The sequence below is a fragment of the Ischnura elegans genome, chromosome 11, assembly GCF_921293095.1.
Source record: "Ischnura elegans chromosome 11, ioIscEleg1.1, whole genome shotgun sequence".
NCBI lineage: Eukaryota > Metazoa > Arthropoda > Insecta > Odonata > Coenagrionidae > Ischnura > Ischnura elegans.
Genome location: NC_060256.1, coordinates 94,552,838 through 94,573,283, shown reverse-complemented (window position 1 = coordinate 94,573,283; position 20,446 = coordinate 94,552,838). Strand labels below are relative to the sequence as shown.

The window sequence follows — 20,446 nt, the reverse complement described above, 5'->3', positions numbered from 1 at the left end:
TATTCCTCTTAAGCATACAAAGGGAAACTGTAGTCACACCTTATTCACATTTCAAAACAAAGGCTAAATACTTACAATAATAATATATAATACCGTTTAAATTAGCAATTATTATGACAACCGATTTAGACTAGTTGTTAGAGTCCGTTGCTACCACGCGGAGGGCCCACGTTCAATGCTTCATGCAGGCTTGTTATTTTTCCACTTCTTTTTTGTCTTTTTTTGCAGAAACTTACGCCAAACTCCTAATTTTATTACTTTCAATCATAATAGTGTTTTCTGGGTTGAAAATCTTTCACATGTGCACGCTACGTCGATTTTATTACCCTTTCGATTTTGATAGTTTTTATCGAACTGCTGTAGCCATTTTGGTAACAATTACCAAATCAGTTTGATAGCATTTATCAAACTGGTTTGGTAATAATTACTGAATTTTTCAATGTGCCATATGAACCCAAAAGTTTGATAAATTTAATCAGAATTCGATAGTTCTAACTAAACTTTTTTTTCCGTGTAGTTAAAAAGTTAGAAATTCCTTATTATTGCTTTCGTGCGGTTTCTGACCCTGTGATATTTTTCTTTCGTTTCCTCTGTTTTTCTCTGTAGGTATTCTCTGTATGCTTTGTTTTTATTTTCGATGGCCTGTGCTATCTCTTCGCTCCAAATTTTTAAACCTCTTTTCCGTTTCTTTTTATTTCTGGTGCCCAAAACTTCATTAGCTATTTGTAAAATAGCTTTCTTAAGATTTTCCCATTCCTTATTGATGTCATGTTCTGGTTTTATCTGTTCGAGCAGTTGTGTAATCCTGTGTTGGTACAGTTTTCGAATACTACTCTCTTTCAAAAGGTATGTTTTGAAGATTTTCTTTACTTGACATTGTTTCTTTTCCGTATTATGCTTTTTCCACCTTGCCCATAGTTGTATTTTTGCCTGAACAAGGAAATGATCGGTGCATATATTTGCTCCTCTATATACATGTGTATCAGTTATCCTCGAGGCTAATTTTCGGTTAACAATTATGTAATCAATTAGGGATCGGTGACCTCTGGCTGACCAGGTGAATTTATTGATACCTTTTTTCTTGAAAAATGTGTTTGTTACTTTTAATTCGTTGAAAGTTATAAATTCTCTTAATTTACTTCCATTTTGGTTCAGATGGTCTTCTCCATGTACTCCAATCAATTGTGGAATTGGCTCTTTCCCAATTCTAGCGTTAAGATCACCAGCTATTATTAAGTAGTCCCTGTTATTTAACTTCCCTATTTCTTTTTGCAGTTGCTCATAGAAAATCTCCGTTTCTTCCTTTTTCCCATCTTCAGGTGCATATGTTCCAAGTATTGTTAAATAACCCCTATCAAATTTGAGTCGCACCGTTATTATTCTTTCGTTTATGAAAGTGTATTCCCTGATATTATTTTTCCATTTCTTGTCTATTAAAACACTCACTCCACAACGTGCTCTTTTATTCTGATCAACTCCACTGTATATCATTACGTAATCTTCCAAGTCTTTTGTCCCTTTGAGTTTCTTCTTTGTTTCAGTTATGACCGCCATATTCACTTTGTATTCTCTAAGGGTGTTGTTAAGCTCTAACTCGTGATTGCCTAAGCCTTGTACATTCCATGTGGCTATGTTTAATATATCCGTTATACCCGTATTCATGTCCTTACTTTTGCCTAGTCGTCGTCTGTTGAATCCTAACCTATTCCGAGGCTCTCTGTGAAGCTTATGAGTTAAAGAAGGTTTTACATGGGCAGGTTACCGGCCTGTCGCACAACCCCCAACCTGGAGGACCAGTGGGCTACACTTAGTCAGTCCCCTACCCTTCGACCTGTCTGGCTTGGGTGGCCCTACCAGGAGCATACGCTCCCGCCAGCATAGCTCTCCAAGGGTCATTGGGGCACTCAAACCTCTCCACTACGATAAGGTGGTAGCCCTGGGAGAGGACTCAATTCTCCTCTCTGACTCAATCTAAATTTTTTAAACCACCTATAAATTTATGGTAATCATAATATTTTCATTGAAACCATTAGGATCTGTGGGAATGTGATTTCCATTGGGTTACGGTGAAGATAAATAATGTTTATAGAAAATTTGGGGCTCCCATAATTTGGGGTTGGGCAATACATTAGATTTCATGTCCGTTTTTCAGAATCATTTGTCGTGTTTATTTACGGACGGTGTGTTTCGCAGTAATTACTTTTTTCACTCCATCAACCATTTTTGGTACATAATCAATATGGGGAAAAAAGAATTGGGTTCATTGTTTATCTTAAAAATCTTTTGACTATTTTTGGCGAAATCGTAAAATTCACATAAAAAGTTATCATTAGCGTCAAAACATATTTTAAAGTAAAATATTATGAGCTTCTTGTGAACATTTTGAAATGTATATCCCTTAAATTATATGTATAGGTTAATATATGAAAAAATATAGGTTGTGCCTCATGATCCTCGATTTTCTTTTTGTACCAAGACCTGTAATTACGTGCGCAGTTTAGCCTACTAGGGTATGTTTGTTTACTCTTCTCGAGTCCAACGACAGGAAATTTAACTTAGTTGCAGAGGTCTGGGCGCGATGCTGCGTAACCACGGCGACGCGTCCTCGCTCGTGATTAACAGGCGACTTTGTTTGGTTATCTCGCGGCGCTGGAAGGAAAAGACCCCGTTGCAAGTTCTTGGGCAAATAGCCCAAGTTCACTCGCTCGCCGTTTAGCGCTTTGCCTATTGGATTTCCAGTCTCTCCGTAAATTTCAAGTTGTTCCGACTGACCCGGTCTCAAGAGGCCACGCCAAGGAGTTCAATGACCGACTCCGTAAACAAGAAAGCGCGCTCAACGAAAAAAAAAAGATTGTTGGAAGTCCCACTACACGCATATTGTAACTAATAAATACTCCCTTAGCGACGGGAGTATTTACTTGTAATGTTTAATTGTTAGGCGTCGTCTCAAATGTCAGTTTAATATATAAAAGTACTAACATTCGTTACTTTTCCATGTGGTTGCTTACGGGCGCCAGCTGATTAGAACCTGAGACTTACCGTTGCTTCTAATTTTAACCACTGAGAATTACAGCATCAATGAATCGATGCGGTAATTCTTTGAAACAAGTTCAATGCATCTTACACTAGACCAAGATTAACAGGTAAGTATTTAAATTAACATTAAATGTATATTGTTGCGCACAGTATGCTGATCGCTCACAAATATTTTGCATTCACTTTCCGACCCAGCAATTGATATTATTTTCGTAAGAATGGATACACAAAAGGTTTTCATTCATTGATTAATGAAAGTTTCTTTCATAACTCCGCACCGTTGCCCGAAATTTAATATTCACTCACTAATAACAACCACACAAATAAATCAGAAATTATAATTGCGTATCAGTCACTGACATCAAAGGTTAACTGCCCCTTCTTCTTCCACATCTCCTCGTCCGGAATGTAAGGGATCCGTAAAGCAATTGGGCGTTCTTCCCTGTTTGGTCTCTTTATAATATTCTCACGTTGTAAAACTTTTAATTACCACACTAGTGATTCTCATGTCTTCAGACTTTGAATTAATATACCAGAGACTTTGAATTCCTGGCTGAAAGTCTCCTTTTCCTATCTAAATCTGCAAAATACCCTACAAACCACCTCTAGGGTGTTTGGCAGGGGGTGACCAATCACCAACATGCAGCATATAAGAGGACCGCCACATGCACACCGCACGGTCATAGAAATATTACGCACACTATAAAAATATAGGTACATGCTTATTCATAAAAAAATTGCTAATGGTTAGTAATTCCGTGAGCAAATACATGCAAGGTTACTACTATGAAAGAAAACATGCAATGAGTGATCCTAGCGAGCGACGCCATTAATTCTATCAATTGAGACAATGTTGCTATCCTTAATAGTACCAGGGAAGAATGACATTTATTTTATTCTCATGATCACGTCTACTATAGTACGATGGTAAACAAAGGATACGATTCACGTCGTCTGAGACAATATCTTCTTCGAATTTCCTAAGTCAGTTAAGCCTGTACTTCGATCTATGCTCCTGTAAAGATTCCCATGCTAACTCGTGTAACATACTTGAAACGTTAGCGGTGTAGCTTCTTCTTGAAGATATATCCTTTTCCCAAATTTCATCACCATACACTTTTCAGGATTTAATTCTAACTCCCAAGTACTGCACGAGTCATTTACGGCAACGAGATCCTTTTCTAATGCTAATCCATCGCTATGGTCGTAAACTTCTCTGTATACAACTACATCATCTGCGAAGAGGCAGATTTTTGCTCGTGACCACGGTGGTTATATCATTAATGTGAAGAAGGAACAAAAGAGGGCCGATAGCATTCCTTGGGGTACTCCTGAGGTAACTTGAATTGTATCCGAGCTAACTCCATAAAAAAAAAACTCTCTGTTCGCGATCATTTAGGAAATCTTTGATCCAACCAATTACGTGTGTATCTATGCCGTATGCTTCCAGCTTTCGAATCAGCTTTAAATGCGGAACCTTATCGAATGCTATTCCTATTGATATGTAATTCTTATCATCCTCATGTTCTTCCTTCTCTTATGACGCGTTGCTTATTGATAGTATTTTCTTTGTGTTAGAAACCGCAATGCTTACTACAGTTGTTGCTTATCCCATCCCTTCACTTGTATTTGCGGTGAAGATGGATTGAGAATATGGAGGAACACTGTTGTTGTAATGCCGCCACGTGGTGAGATTTAAATAACAGCATGGCGATGCGTCCGATATACTATTCCCAGTCCTAGGGAGGCAAACCAAGACCCCCGTAAATTCTGGAAAAAAATCGAAAAGGTTTATGGTTTTTGCATACCGGGACTAGCCACAGTAATAACTTTACGGAGTCACCCTGAATACACAAATTGTGCGAAAAATCCACAATCATTTGTCTTGACCTTTACGGTGACATTTACGCGTTTAAAAGATTTTTACTTATCTTAATGAACGTATTTATTTATAAAATCCAAAAGTAGTGAATGAGGAGTATCTGTTAAAAAAATGTTAACTCATACGAGACCTCGAACGCAGTATCGATGGGAGGTAGTGCATAGAACCTTTATTTCTTTAACGTACATCTCATGCAAAGTCCTTGAACACATCGTAGTCAGCTCGGTAATGAAACACCGAGACGCGCAAAACTTGTTAGTGAGAACTCAACAAGGATTAAGGAAAAGCAGATCATTCGAAACCCAGTTAAAACTTTTCGCCCACGATACTTTAGTCTCCGGAGAAGACAACACTCCAGTAGACGCGATTTTTCTTGATTTCAAAAGAGCATTTGATAAAGTACCCAACGAAAAGTTAATAATAAAACTGAAATCTTATGGTCTAGATGAAGCTGTCATTTCCTGTATAAGAGAACTTTTGGGCGACCGCGTCCAAAGGGTGGTATTAGACGGTGCAGTCTCCAACGAGGTTAGAGTCACTTCTGGCGTCCCTCAGGGTAGTGTCATAGGCCCACTCATATTCCTTCTTCATATAAACGACATTGGCGAAGTAGTGCAGAGTAAGTTACGATTATTTGCAGACGACGCTGTAGTTTACAGAGAAATCCGTTCCAGCAAAGATATAGATGTACTAACGAATGACCTTGCAGCTATCCAAGCTTGGTGCGATGCATGGCAGTTAGAGTTAAATTTGAAAAAATGCGTCGTCATGAATTTCTGGAAGAAGAATAACTCCCTACAGCGAAACTATATCATTCGGGGTACCCAATTAAAGATAGTTGAATACATGAAATATGGAGGAGTTGGTCTCAATAATGATCTATTGTGGAATAAACATATTCGGGAAATAACCGATCAAGCTAATCGTAAAATGGGTTTTGTAAAAAGAATATTAGGAAAGTGCGACGACAAAGTGAGAGAAATTAGTTACTTTTCCCACCTTTGACCCCATTTAGAATACGCTGCCAGTGTTTGGGACCCTCATGAAAAAGGCTAATAACAGAGTTAGAACGCGTTCAAAGAAGAGCTGCCAGGTTTGTGAAAGGTCGTTACGATAGTCTTGTTAGTGTAACTGACGTCTTAGATAAACTCGGATGGGAATCTCTGTCGGACCGTAGATTGAAAAATAGACTAAACCTTTTAGATAAATTCAAGAGCAGTGTCTTTTCTGACGAAGTTAACCATATCTTACGGACGCCAACATACTACTAGTCGAGGAAAGATACGCGAAAAAAGGCCATAATAAAGAAATTTTTGCGTCCTGGACGGATCGGAATGCGGTTTTTTGCATTCGCTTGCAAACATTATTTGTAAAAAAGTTACCATATTTTCATTTGGGAGAAACCTTTAGTTGCATTGCTGCAGGCCAAAATGCACTCGGAAAATGCAATTTCTGAGACGCCCTTTGGAAAACGTAATAACTTTGTAGAAAAGAGTCAGAACTGGCCCGGAACGGGTACTCGGGGGTTTTTGAGGTCGCTGATCACGATTATGATGTTCAAATTGACACCCGGACCACCTGGGGCTCAGGAACACCGTCGAACGTCATCTCCGTGGAACTGTCCCAGAGTTCATGCGGGAAAGGAAAAACAACCGGTATCCGGTTTTTTTTTGGGTCGCTGAATTCAAATATGGCATCGGCGAACCTCCCCCGGACACCTGGTGCACCAGAACCTGGACCTGGACGTCATCCCCAAGAACTTTCTTTAGTAGCAAACTATCAGTAATTTCGTGTGGTTAAATTACCACGGGAAAAAGCAACCCTGGTATATAATGGTCAGTATTACCGGTTACTATGATTCAATGGGTAAGGATGCGCCTTGAATATTGAATTTTTCGTATTTCAATGATGCATAATGTAGTATGTAATTTTACACCAAACCAAATAATAAACCAACCATTACAAAAAATAAACAAAAATAATGAATTGGTTACGCTTACGTGTAGTAGAGTTAGTTTACCAGACATCAACAATCACTTCCAGCCTTAGCAACCACTTCGAAATCCTGAATCAAATCGTACGTAAAAACGATATGAGTGTATCGCCATTTACTTTACATTGAAATTAAATGTCGATATAAAATGAAAACTATGGTTGCCATGGAGCCCTTATTATAACGAAACATCTATATTACCGATCAGGTACTAACCTGAAAATATCGGAGAGGTACGGTCAATAGCAAAGGAGAAAATGAGTCCTATCGATATAATTTCATATCGATATATTTTCATTAGGAATCGTTACCCATCAACATTATTTGCATATGTGCATAGAGCTTTTCTATCTTAACACAATATTAAAATTTATATGCCCGTAACTATGTAAATAAGTATAAAAAAGGGATCTATCGAATGCACATTTGTATCGATAATAACTTCGGCCCTAATCATTCGATCCGCTTGATTTAACTTTTTTCGGATAAAACACATTATCAGCTTTTATATATGTGACTTTCATATTCAAAACTTGATTAACGAAAAAGTTATTAGCGATTAAAGCGTAACTAAGGAGATTAGTATCGATATAGCTCGCACATGAATTGATCGAGCGGAATGGACATAATTTCAAAAGTGGACCTTTTTGATTAAAGTATTACCCTGAAAATTTCATTAATCTAGCTTGAACGGTTGCTAAGATATTCAAGATTGTATGCCCCACAAAAAAATGGCGACAATGATTTTTCGCGTGCAGGATATTTTTCGGAATTTAATTATGAATTAACCAAGAAGGCTACGGGGAAAGCAGGCTGAAACGTTAGGGTTCGAAGAACCCTAAACGGTTTTTCTAGGAGATTCCACATTTTCATATAGCACATGTCTCAAGGCCGAAATCCGAATTTGAAAATTCGCCCATCACGACAATGTAAAATCGAAATCGTTTATTCCTCGGAATTGTTTCTCCCAAATGAATATATGGTAACTTTTTTACAAATAATTTTTGCAAGCGAATGCAAAAAACCGCATTCCGATCCGTCCAGGACGCAAACATTTCTTTATTTTTGCGTATCTTTCCTCGACTATACGGAAGATCAGATCATATGAATAAAATAAGAGAGATAGATTGTAGAACAGATAGATTCCGAATGTCATTTTTTCCACGATCAATAAGAGATTATACCTACTAAAAAATGTAAAACTTAATGCATGTTTCTTAATTTTGTTATTATTTCTAACAGCATATGTTATATAATTTGTTAGTATGCGTGAAGTATTTTGGACCGTGTGGTGTGCATGTGAAAATCGAATTGCATCATGCTGGTGATTGATCACCCCCTGCCAAACACCCTAGAGGTGGCTCGCATGGTATTATGTAGATGTAGATGTACCAAGGCGCCACGAAAAGAGGTGGATCTCGTGCCCAAAACAATGACCTTAATCCGTCCCTGCGAGAGGTTTACGTGAAAATAAATCACGTGGAAGTGATTTGAACACTTATTTCCACCTAGAATTTCTTGCAGTCCTTTACTCCTCGTGAGGAAAAAGAATTCCTACGCCGGAAAAATATCTCTCTCTAAAATTTTAGCATTCATTTCGGACCTGGGAAAATATTTAGGACCTAAGATCTTCGTGTTTCCCTGAGAGGTGTACCATGTTCATAACTGCTCAAGTTATTAAACTGTTAGCGTAACAAATAGCATCAGGAACTCTTCTGTGGTTAATTATTTACGCAGAGAGATTACACGTCATTCAATACTTTTTCGTAATCTTATTTCGAGTGAATGGGCAAAGATATCACACTTGACAGTCGCACGGAGTTTTTCGATAACTACACCGAAGGGCTAAGTAACGTGACCATTCTATTAGCTAAGGTAACGAATGTAGAGAAACACAAGCCACTAATAGCTCTGGCCTCTTATAAGCTGGTCAAGCAACTAATAGCTAGTTCTGCACCCCACATCAAATGAGCATGCAAAAAATCAGCAGTAAACGAGTGTGACACACAAAGGCACGAAATATACGTTGAAAACCCAGTAATCTTGGCCAAGAAGAAGTATTTTCTTTTAAGAATTTAACTATTTTGTCTTTCAAGAATTTAATTTTATTTCAATATTATAGGGAAGCCCTGGAATTAAGAAAACACCCTTAGAATTACGACAAAGACTGATTAGTAGGACAAGCAGTGATTATTTCCTGGCTCAAATTAAAGAGCTCTCCAGAATATTAAAAACAACCACTTCCCCTTCTCTCTCTGCTCCGCCATGACGATGTAAATTGATGCGTAAGTTCAGGAAAAGTACTCCCTGAAGGATTCCTTTAAATATATAAATATGCGAATAAATAAATCTCTTAAATATACTAAGGGCTTCAAATTATATCTGCCGTTCATCTATCAAAGATGTTTATTTATTTCTATTAAACAATTAATTCAACTCACACATTTAAGATATTTTTTCAGTGCTGAAGAGCAGGGAAAAGAAACGTCGTCTAAATTAACAAAAACTCGATTACAAATGTATAGAAATTGCACCAAGTATGAAATTCGTCACGAAAAATCATTTGGCTTAGCCAAGATTCGAACCTGGATTGACCGTAAGGATTGTTACTAGTTATACCTCCAAGCCCTCTTTGTCCAAGGAGATTTTCACCCTTAGTTAATTATACTTGATAACTTACTTATTCACTTGCTAATCGAGCCTAAATTGATGTTGGTGACGCGAGTATGATCAAATGAATTAGAAGTAATTGTATAAGTAGTAGGAAGTCCAGTATAAAATTTACTACCCTTAGGAACTTCTTTTGAACTCTGACTACATGATTAATTTGGTTCTTTATGTATGGAGACCAGATAATAGAGTTAAATTCAAGGGTAGGTTGTATTAAGGAAGTACATAGGGTCCTTAAGGGTTATTATTTGCATGTTATTTTATAACTTTTTATATTGATCTCATGTTACCTTTTGCTACCCTTTACTTTATTAATATGTTAAATAATGCTTATTAATGTTTATACGCTTCTTATATATACTTAATTACGTAACACTCTGTCTATATGCTATCTAATGTAACACTTTTTCTGTACATTGGGTTAACACTCGTAAGAATAAACAATTATTATTATAAGTGAAAGTGAACTATCAAAAAAACTAATAAAAATATCGCCATTTTCAGAAACGGCGTCACTCTGTGACTACGTGTGTCAGGTTAATGTCTGGAGTGGGTCGGGGGTGCAATATTGCATCCAGTTATACTTCCGGAATCCTTTTTCCCCCCCGACATGTGGTTAACCCACTTTACCGCGGGAGGTCGCATTTTATCAACCGTCGCCGCGGAGACTTGAAATAATTCCCATGGAGGTCGCTGAAAAATGAAATGGCTCCTCCGGGGACCCAGCGGGTCTTTGCGCCCGTCGACTCGGGCGAAAAATTCCATTATCCCCGGGGCAGGAAGGCGAGAAGGATATGAGATTTGACAGAGGAGGGCGCACCAAGAATAATGTTTAAGTGACCTCTCTCCACTCGGGGGGTTGAGAAGTGAGTGCAGCCGACGCTTTTGTCCGCCATCCTCTCGACCGGTCGACCTCCTACGTTTGGTGACGTATTCACACGGAGAAGACCCATTCCGTACCGCAGAACAAAGGTCTTTAACCCGCGACCCGCTGGCTAAATTCTTGCGGCCCCTGAAGACTAAAGAAAATCCAAAATTTCCATTCCTCCGGTGCTTCCGCGACTGTTTGTTTGTTGATGGCAACAGTTTAATAATACAACAGTATACATGATGATGATATAACAGATGACAACAGCAGTGGCGCAGCGAGGGGGGGAGGGGGTTTGGGGGATAAAAACCCACCAGAGCTCGGAGAAATTTTATGTGTAATCCATTTTACTTAATTGGATTGATATTACTAATATAATAGTGTAAAGATTAATAAAATGTCCCTCAGAAAGTCGTATAACTCACGATTTTGAACCATTTATCTTAAAATTCCGCAATTTATTAATCTCGCACCTACCGCTTATCCTGGTGGGTATTCCATACCCCCATACACCCCGGTATTAGTTGCACCGAGACCCCCCCCCCCAACCTTAATTCCTAGCTGCGCCCCTGGAAAACAGTATATTATTTCACGAAGCCAGGATAATAGTAAAAGAAGGCAGATATTATCCCAGACTTATCCGAGAAGCAATTGAAAAAGATCACCTCAGTACTTGACGCGCCGGCGCGATTCAGGTGTACCGATGAACCATATTCACCTTAGCCAGCCAGTTCACAATAGATTTGCGCCAATGAATGTGTTGTGTGTGTAGTGTTGGATTTGTGTGAACGGAAACTTACATCTAATACAATTTTATTTGACATGAACTTATAAAAAAAAATTCAAAGTGATTTTTTATTAATGTTATTTTTTTAATACTTGCTTATCTTTATATATACATTTTTTATTGCTTTTTAGTATTATTTTCTTTTTTATTTTGCGGACGGACACTTCTAACAGGGACGATGGCTACCACTTGGATGCCAATTGGAGGAGACTACTCAAAAGGACCAATGATAGAGCAGCAGCCACAACTGGCGGGAATTAGCCCCTATGTAAGGAGGACAAAAATCGAAACGCTAGCAGCAGTGCTAGTGCAACTGTTGTCATCAACAAACAACCAGACGCGGTGGCAACGGAAGAATGGAGATTTAGGAACCTCTACACCGCGGAAACCTACGCAGTCACTGACTAAAGAAAAAGTTATATCGCGAACCAAATATCGACACACCCGTCGAAAATAAACAATGTGAAAGAATCGCATTGCTTGATTGAAATTTTTAGCCTACAAAGATTATTGCACTTTGAAATTATATATTTCTTTAATTTTATTGGTGTGGTGGTAAAGTGACGTGGTGAATTGTGATCCTTCGGACGATGTGAATTCGATTTTTGGCCCTTGCATTAAAAAAGGTTGAAGTGCCGTAGAAGCTTGGTCAGTGTTGCCAATTTCCCGCCCGTAAACAATTAGGTACAGTCAGGTATTCTTACACCAGGTTACAATCTGCACCAGGTTATAGCAGGCATATTCCCCGTCGTTTTGGAAAACGACTTGTTTTCCATTTTATTCGCTGAACCGGTAAAAGGGTTTGCCCGTCATTATCAAGACCTTATATCTTGATAATGGCTTGAACATTTTTCAGACTGACATTGACTCTTAATAATGGAGTGCACACTTTGAAACCGGTTGAGTGAATAAAATAGAGTGGATAATTACTACAGCCACGTTATAGTGTGTTTGTTTTCCACGTTTGTGTCTTATTAAAATGAATTCCCACAAAATGAACTGGACAAAAATCGATATGATTTGCTTTCTGTTACCAAGGCGCGTTACTGTCTCAATTTAGAATTTCACACAGAACTGAATAGGTCGTTTGACGGGTACCACAATTAAGCTCAGTTGTCGCCTGATTGGCTGATGTTCTTTTGAAATATTTTCCGTACTTTCCTTTGCGGTGGCTTTGAAATTTAATGGGAAATTAACAGAATGGATGGACCTGGGCGGGGGTGAGGCAGGGTTGCTGCCTTTCACCCACCCTATTTAATATATACATAGAGGAGATATTCAGTAAATCCACGAAAATGGAAAAAGGGATAGGGATTAAAAATGTGTACCGTGTAAGATTTACCATCACATTGCATTGAAAATTTATGAATTTGATCGGTAACGCCATCGCGGATATGAATTTCGACTAACAGCCGTATTCATGTCTCATTTCCCGACGAACTACATAGGTGGAGGGGATCGGGTTGTTGTCGTGGCTAGAGTGTTGACATCCAGCCCCATGGGATCTAGTTCGAATTCCGGCGGTGCCCGAGAACTTTCAGAGACTGCTCGAGCCCTGTTTGAATGTTGTGTGGAGGACACTTCAACCGCAACACTCCGTCCGTCGTATGGGACGTCAATGCAGTACGGTACATTTCTTGTGGAATTCGTCCAAATCTAACCATGTTTATGCAGTGGATGGTATTAACATAAAGGCAAAAGACGAAGTGAAGTACCTGGGAGTTACGATAACCTCGAACCTCACGTAGGGAACACGTATGTATAAAGAATATTTGCGGCATAGCCCAGAAGAAATTAGGATTCGTCAAGCGTATTGTGGGAAGATTTTCGGATGAGAAATTGAAAGAAAGAGCTATTTCGCACTCGTCCGACTGCACTTTGAAAATGTAGCGAGCGTATGGGATCCTGTGCAGAAAGACTTAATCCGCGAACTGAATAAAATACAAAGGAAGGCTGCGCGGTTCGTCAAAAACCGCTACGGGCGTACAGACAGTGTTAGCCAGATGTTAAGCGAATTAGGCTGGGAGCCGCTGGAGACTCGGAGGCTGCGCACTAGGCTTAGATTATGCCGACGTCAGGTTTCTCTACTTCCTCCCTTATATACCCTTCATTCATTTCGCAAATGAACTGAGCTGACGGTCACTTCCTCCAAATACCATAACTAGAGATGCGTGCAAATCGCAAATGCGATATAGAAGCGATATAGATGCGATGTGCGCAAAAAAATGCGACATGGATGCAATGACTGGAATTTAATTATATTTTTACGCAAATTTGCTTTTTCGACGACAAAATGCGTACATTTTGTGCCGAGCGCAGTTTAAATGCTCCGCCGACACTCACCGCTTAAAGCATGTGAGCGACTGGCCTGCTGCTATTTGGCTGGGACTCTACGTGGCCGCGAACTGCAACCGCGTGGGCGCGGGCAAGCTACACCTCCGCCACTATATGTATTGTTCCTTAATTTATTATTGTTCTACAACATAATCATTTAAAATATTCTGTATTTTGTCATATATCTGTGTTTCACTACATTTCATCGCCCTCTACCTCATAATGAAAATAAAAAATAGACGCTACAAAATGCGAAAACTGTTATTGAAAGTGCGATAAAATAAAAATGAAAGTGCGATTTTCATGTCTCTCAGACCATAATATATGTGGGTGAAGATTTCTCGGCTTTCACACGCGTTAGGTTTTCAGTCTCTCTTTCCAACGCTATAACGTCCGACGTGCCCATCGTTTTAAGGGATCCAGGAATTCAAGTCCACTTAATAATCTACGATTTCGGATCACTGGGATTCCATTGAGCAAAATATAAGCTGAATTTATTTAGTGGTTAAATTCGGAGAAGTGTTTTCCTCTTATGTCGTAAAAATATTCTTCTTTTTCTGTCATAGTGCAGTAGACGGGAGCACGAAATTAAAGGAAATTGGTTGCAAAACAGTTGGATAGCAACAACGGTGTGTCGATCAATAAAATTAATGGCGTCTCTCGCTAGGACTACTCATTTCATTATTTGATTTATCCATTGATCCAACCTTGCATGGGTTTACTATACTAATTACTAACTATTGGTAGGTTTTCACCTCGCACGAATATGCACATATTATTACCTTTTAATTGCAATATTTTTATGAACATGCGGTGTGCATGTGGGTATCTTCTTGCATGCAGGTGATTGGCCACCCCCTGCCAAATACCCCAGAGGCGGTTCGTAAGGTATTCTACATCTACATAATACCATGCGAGCCACCTCTAGGGTGTTTGGCAGGGGGTGACAAATCACCAATATGCAGCATGCAAGAGGACAGCCACATGCACACCGCACGGTCATAGAAATATTACGCACACTAGCGAAATATACATGCTTATTCATAAAAAAACTTGCTAATGGTTAGTAATTCCTAGAGCAAATACATGCTAGGTTAGAACTATGAAAAAACATGCAATGAGTGATCCTAGCGAGCGACGCCATTAATCCTATCGATTGAGACAACGTTGCTATCCTTAATAGTACGAGGGAAGAATGACATTTAAAATCTCTCTGTTTTGCAGTCTATTTCTTTTATTTTATTCTCATGATCACGTCTACTATAGCACGATGGTAAACGAAGGATGTGATTCACGTCGTCTGAGAAAATATCTTCTCCGAATATCCTAAATTGATCGTGTGATTCAGGTTTTTAAAGTAATGTTGAAAAATGTTTGATTAATATCGAAAAGTCACTCGTGTAAGCATACCAAAATTCAGCCTCACTATCGCTAAGACGTATTACACCCAGCCAAAGAGCCGTGGAAAGTAATTACCCATCCTCACTTATCGCAAAACAACGACCTTACTCCTCCTCTTATCCCATAACCTCCAACGCAACCGCAACAATTGGAATATACGTTACACTCTGATGAAGCCTCCCACGCGAGAGGGAAACGTCAGTGCGAGCGATAAAACATTTAGAGGAAAATTTCTCAAAAAGAAGTTTTATTTTTAAAATTATAAATGGTCATTAATAGCTTCAATAAGTTATTGCACCAAAATCGTCTTCAAAATGTACGAAGAACTTGTTCTCCCCGATAAAAAATACCTTCAGCAAGTTATATATATTTGCATTCTGCTATTTTTGCCATCGATTTGCGGAGTGGGTATGTTCGGTGAGACCTATCCTCTTCTGTGACTTCGCTCATCGGCGAGTATTTTCAGCTGATTACCTTTGAAGTGCTCCATTTTTTTCAATTTCAAAACTGATATTTTTAAGCGGCCTCATAATCAGTCGCGTCAGTAGACATTTGGAAGAAAACAGTGCAAATGTAATTTCTAAGATAACAAGATCAAATATCAGCATGTGGTTTCACCTGCTAGACCTCTCCCGTATACTGACTGACTATATTAATGACCATACTTTTTATGGCGTCCATTCAATACGTTGTTCGCAACAACATCTTATTTTTTTGTCGGATAAACGATTAATCTCTACTTCGTGTTAGGAATAGATCTAGCTTCAGTTTAGCTCAACAGTCATTGGAACGAACATATGAACAGGAATAAGCAGGGCTTAAATTTGGACTTAAGAAAAGGGGCACCTTTTTTAAAATAGAAAGCATTGACTGACAGAAATATTGATCGACTGAGGATGTTTTATGTAGATCACATGACGCAGAAATAACCTCTCCCTCATCCGATCTCTGCTGCATTAAAATTAGTTTTCTCGTTTTAACGACACTGGTCCTCAACCTTATTGAAATTTTTTTACCGACGTAAGTAGGCTTATAATAGGAGCCAGCATTTTTATTTGTTTACCTATCACGCTCTCCCGTCAAGGAAACATTATTTTTGGAGATCACTTTGAAGGGTTATGGTCCAACATCACGTTAAGCAAACTTAATAGCGCCTGCGTTAGGCATCTTTCGTAAAGTATGCGCAGGACAATATCGACGGTTGATTTGTTGGGTAATGGAAAGAAAAAACAGGACTTAAAAATGTGTTTCGCCGTCTATTTTTTTTCTCAACACGTTAAAAAAAGGACGCGAGAGATATGAGTTCCATTCGAATCGGAGATTTCATTAAGGCGGGGAATGCAAGCGGTCGGTTGAATACGATTCGCTCTTTGTGAATGCACCGATTACTTTTTCCTGATAAAGTGCCGTGGGCATAGATCGCGGGGCGGAAGTTCGATTCCATTGAAGTGGCTTTTCCAAACAGCCGTTCTGTTCAATGGCCCGCGTCCGCGAAATGCGAGGGGCAGGGAGTATTCCCGAATTCGGTTAGGGAGGCATTCCTTGAGCCATTTTAATCTCCCCATTCGACCGAATTTGCGAACGTGGGCGACTCCCAAAGGTGTTTTTCCCGCGTGCCAATTTATTATTCGTCGGTTAATTTGAGCTGTTAACAAAGGGAGCGTATTAGTTTCGTGGACGGCGAAGTGTACGGGAAGGTTTATTGAAAAAAAAATCAGGGAAAAATTAAATGACACACCAAGCGAAGAATGAACTCGTTAAGAATAAAAAAAATTGATTGTGATAGAGCTTCTTCAGGAATTATTCGCAGAAAAAATTATGGATTAAAATATAAGACACGGTCTCCGTCGTTACTTTGTGGAACTGCTTCATCATAAAATAAAAAAAATAAAAATACTTTGTTCTATTCCACCCTTCATTTAAATAGTACGACCCGGGTCTCTGCATATCATGCTATAATCAGGTGATGTTAGCAAGATATGCAGAAACCCGGGTCGTACTATTTAAAATAAAGTGTGGAATAGAACAAAGTATTTTTATTTTTTATTATGGATTAAACCCTATCACACAGAAGCTGATGACGTCACAAAATTTTAGCTTGAGGGTCATTGCTACTCCCATATCTTGTGCATGTACCTCACGTGTTCTTCGTTGCTTACCTTTATGTGAGCAGTTCTTGCTCACAGTGAGAGACTCTGCTGGAACAAGCAGTGATTGAATCATATCATATTTTTTGGGTTCATCTATGGGTATTTCACTTATTAATGAAGATGCCTATTAAAACAGCGACAGAGAAAAGGAATCGAAGACATCTGGAAACTCATTCAGCGCCGATAGACCGGGAAAAAGCCTATGATAGTGTACCCATTCAGAAATTATGGGAGGAGATGTAGGTCTTCGAAATTTATTCTACCTTAATTAAGGCGGCGACTGCCCTTTATGTAACCAATAACACGAGAATAACAATTGGTGGGAAATGAAGGGAAGAAAATAAAGCGAAATAATTTTAAAGGCAGGGATGTGGTTTATCCCTAAAATTAAAAAAAAAAATATTTATGTATAGAACCGTTTAAGGGTGGCTAAGGGAATGTTACGGTTTAAGGCTACAATCTTGATTTGCAAACGAAGTGGTGGACATAGTGGGTAGGGAGAGGCAGTTTTTAGATGAGATACGGAGGAGACAGGAGGCTTGGATAGATGGAGTGCTCAGTGTGGAGGGAGTGTTGAAAACAGTGTTGGAGGGTAGTATGTTGGATAAAGGAGGGAGGGGCAGGAAGAGAGTTTGGATTTTTGGATAAAATGATATTAATATTATTAGTATCATTATTATTAGTATCATTGTTATTGTTGTAATTATTTTTATTACATAAATTGTTACAAGTCGACCATGAATTCGGGTGGTAACATAAAGTCAGGAAGTACATTTAGACAAAAATATATAATGCAAAGTACCAGCTTGGTTGATAGGTTACATCACATACAAGAATATATATAAACCAAAATACAAAACAAAATACTGAGTACAAAAAAATTAAAAATCCTCAAAATGCCATTTTTACACAATACATGTCCCCATGTACATAGCACCAAATCAGCAAAAAAAACATGTGTACATTTACATTGCCCTCAAAATCCATTTTTATACAATATACGAAGACCAAAGCAAAAAAAGCAATAAACACCAAATTCAAAAAGTATACGTTTAGAAAAGCCCTCAAAATTCAATTTTATTTATCCTATTGATAATTATAGTGGCGTTAGTTGGGAAGGGCTCAAAAAAAATTTCCTCCGGTATACCATTCCAATCCTCTATGAATATGAAGGAAGGAAAATTTTAGTCTGTTTGACGGCTGCCTTGGGGCCTTAATCTTATAATTATGATCCCTCTTCGCCAGACAACTTGGTCCTTTTAGCCTTTAATATGAAGTGACCCTTATTGTGAATTTAAGAGTGAAGTTCACGAAGGGTGGGGGGAGTGCCAGAGTACTTTTTAAGCACTCCATGGATACCAGGGATGGCAAGCGAAACAAAACGAAAATGCTTCGTTATGATCCGGAGGGAAACGAAAATGCGAGACCTACTGTAGCGATCCATAATCTATAAAAATATTTATATTTGTGAATTTTGATATCTTCTATTAATGTCATGTTGCCAAATGGGGCCGCGCCAGGCCAGTGCCGCTCAAGGTGCCTATTATACGCACCTTGAGTGCCGCTTACCAGGAAGCAAAGTTTCGCGCGCAAGACGTGGCAACGCAGCATTCGTTCGCTCCGGCGTTTTTTTTAATGCCCATATATAATCTACACTACATAAAAATCGTGTATTTTCGGATAATAGAAAAGTTGCAAATAAATTAAGAAGTGTTTCTATTAATTTCATTTTTTCTTTCGGGGTAAACTGTAGGACTAGATAATGTTTAAACACTTTCGTTAATTTACAACAAAATATGCGTTTTAAGAATACGCAACAGCCATGTTATTAATCTGAATTAATGTTTTAAACTTACTGTGGAAAATGAATGTGGTAGACGTAGTAGTGTTCCATCGGTTGAGTTACAAATTTCATGAAGTCGACAAAACGGCTAATTTTACAGTGCGCGGAGTCATTTATTGCTCTCGCGTGTCTACATTTTTGAATTTTCACTAAGCAACAAATAAATGACAATTGAGAATAAAATTTCCTTTAAAATGACGTATTATAGATTATTATGGCATGCACTGAAGTCTAGATATAAATTTGCAAAGTACAATGGCACATCATTTTGACGCCGACAGTAGGTGTAGGCCTCTGTCGAGAGTTGTGTGATGGAAGGTCAAGATGAGGGGCTGAGTACACTGCGCCAGCACTGTTTGCAGCCAATCGCTGTCCCCCAAATGCACCTCACACCCTCGCCTAGTCATACAACGTTGTCACATGCGCATGAAGCACTGAAACAAGCCTGAGCCACCAAAACAAGCCCTATCTTCGAATCACCAAAGCAGGGCATTTTTCCAAAGATGTTTTAATTAATGTGGAAGATTTCCATGGCCCTACAAAGGACCTTCAACCCTAAAGTGCCCAAGACCATCGAAGAACCGGTAGCAAGAGCATGTCTCCCATACGTATCATCTGTTTCCGGGAAAATTTCCAGAATTCTCAGGAGATTCAACATCGCCTCCATCCATCTCCCACCACCCAAGCTGAGGGACTACCTAGTGAGAGCCAAAGACCCAGTGGGATTAAAAACTCCGGGCGTCTATCGAGTCCCATGTGAGTGCGGCGAAGCCCATATTGGGGAAACCGGACGCACCATCGAAACTAGGCTGAAGGAGCATAAGCGGCACCTAAGGTTGGGACAACCGGAGAAATCGGCCATAGCTGAACGCAGCATACAACACGACCACGTCATCCAGTTTGATGATGCCGAGATCCTGATGCGTTCCACCAAATATTGGGATAGAGTCGTAAAGGAGGCCATAGAAATTCGATTGGACCATAAAAACTTCAACCGTGACGCAGGCTATACCATCAGCAACACCTGGAAACCCGTTCTGTCAGCTCTAAAAAGCCAAAGGATCAACGGATTGGCTGCCAAGAGACCAGTCCTCAACCAATCACGTGACACCTGACCTCCAAGCTGGGTATATAAGGGAATCAAACAGCCTCGAAACGTCGGCCATGGAAAGCCTCAACCGGTGGAAAAGCCGAGAAGAATTCCTTCAGGTTGTAATTATATTGCATTTTTATTGATTGTATTATATTATTGTATTTTTATGTATTTACAAATTCCTTGAATGCCTTCTCCCTTTGTGTCCTTCACGCTCGTCGTCCCTTACAGCTCCTCTCTTCATCGAAGCCTTTTGTTTACATGTGATGTGGGCGTTTCCCTTTCTTACCTGGCAACCCTTCCCCCCTACCCCGATTTAGACCCTTCTAATGCCTCGTTCACATTACGATTGTCCGAGCGATCGTCCTAACGATAGTTGGCCGTACTAG

General features: G+C 39.2%; 1 protein-coding gene across 1 annotated transcript; it reads left to right on the top strand.

Moving 5' to 3' along the window:
- Nucleotides 1–19,494: 19,494 nt before the first annotated feature.
- On the top strand, nt 19,495–20,079 carry LOC124167669. The gene has a single exon (XM_046545653.1). The coding sequence runs from the start codon at nt 19,495–19,497 to the stop codon at nt 20,077–20,079; it is 585 nt and encodes a 194-aa protein (XP_046401609.1).
- Nucleotides 20,080–20,446: the final 367 nt, after the last annotated feature.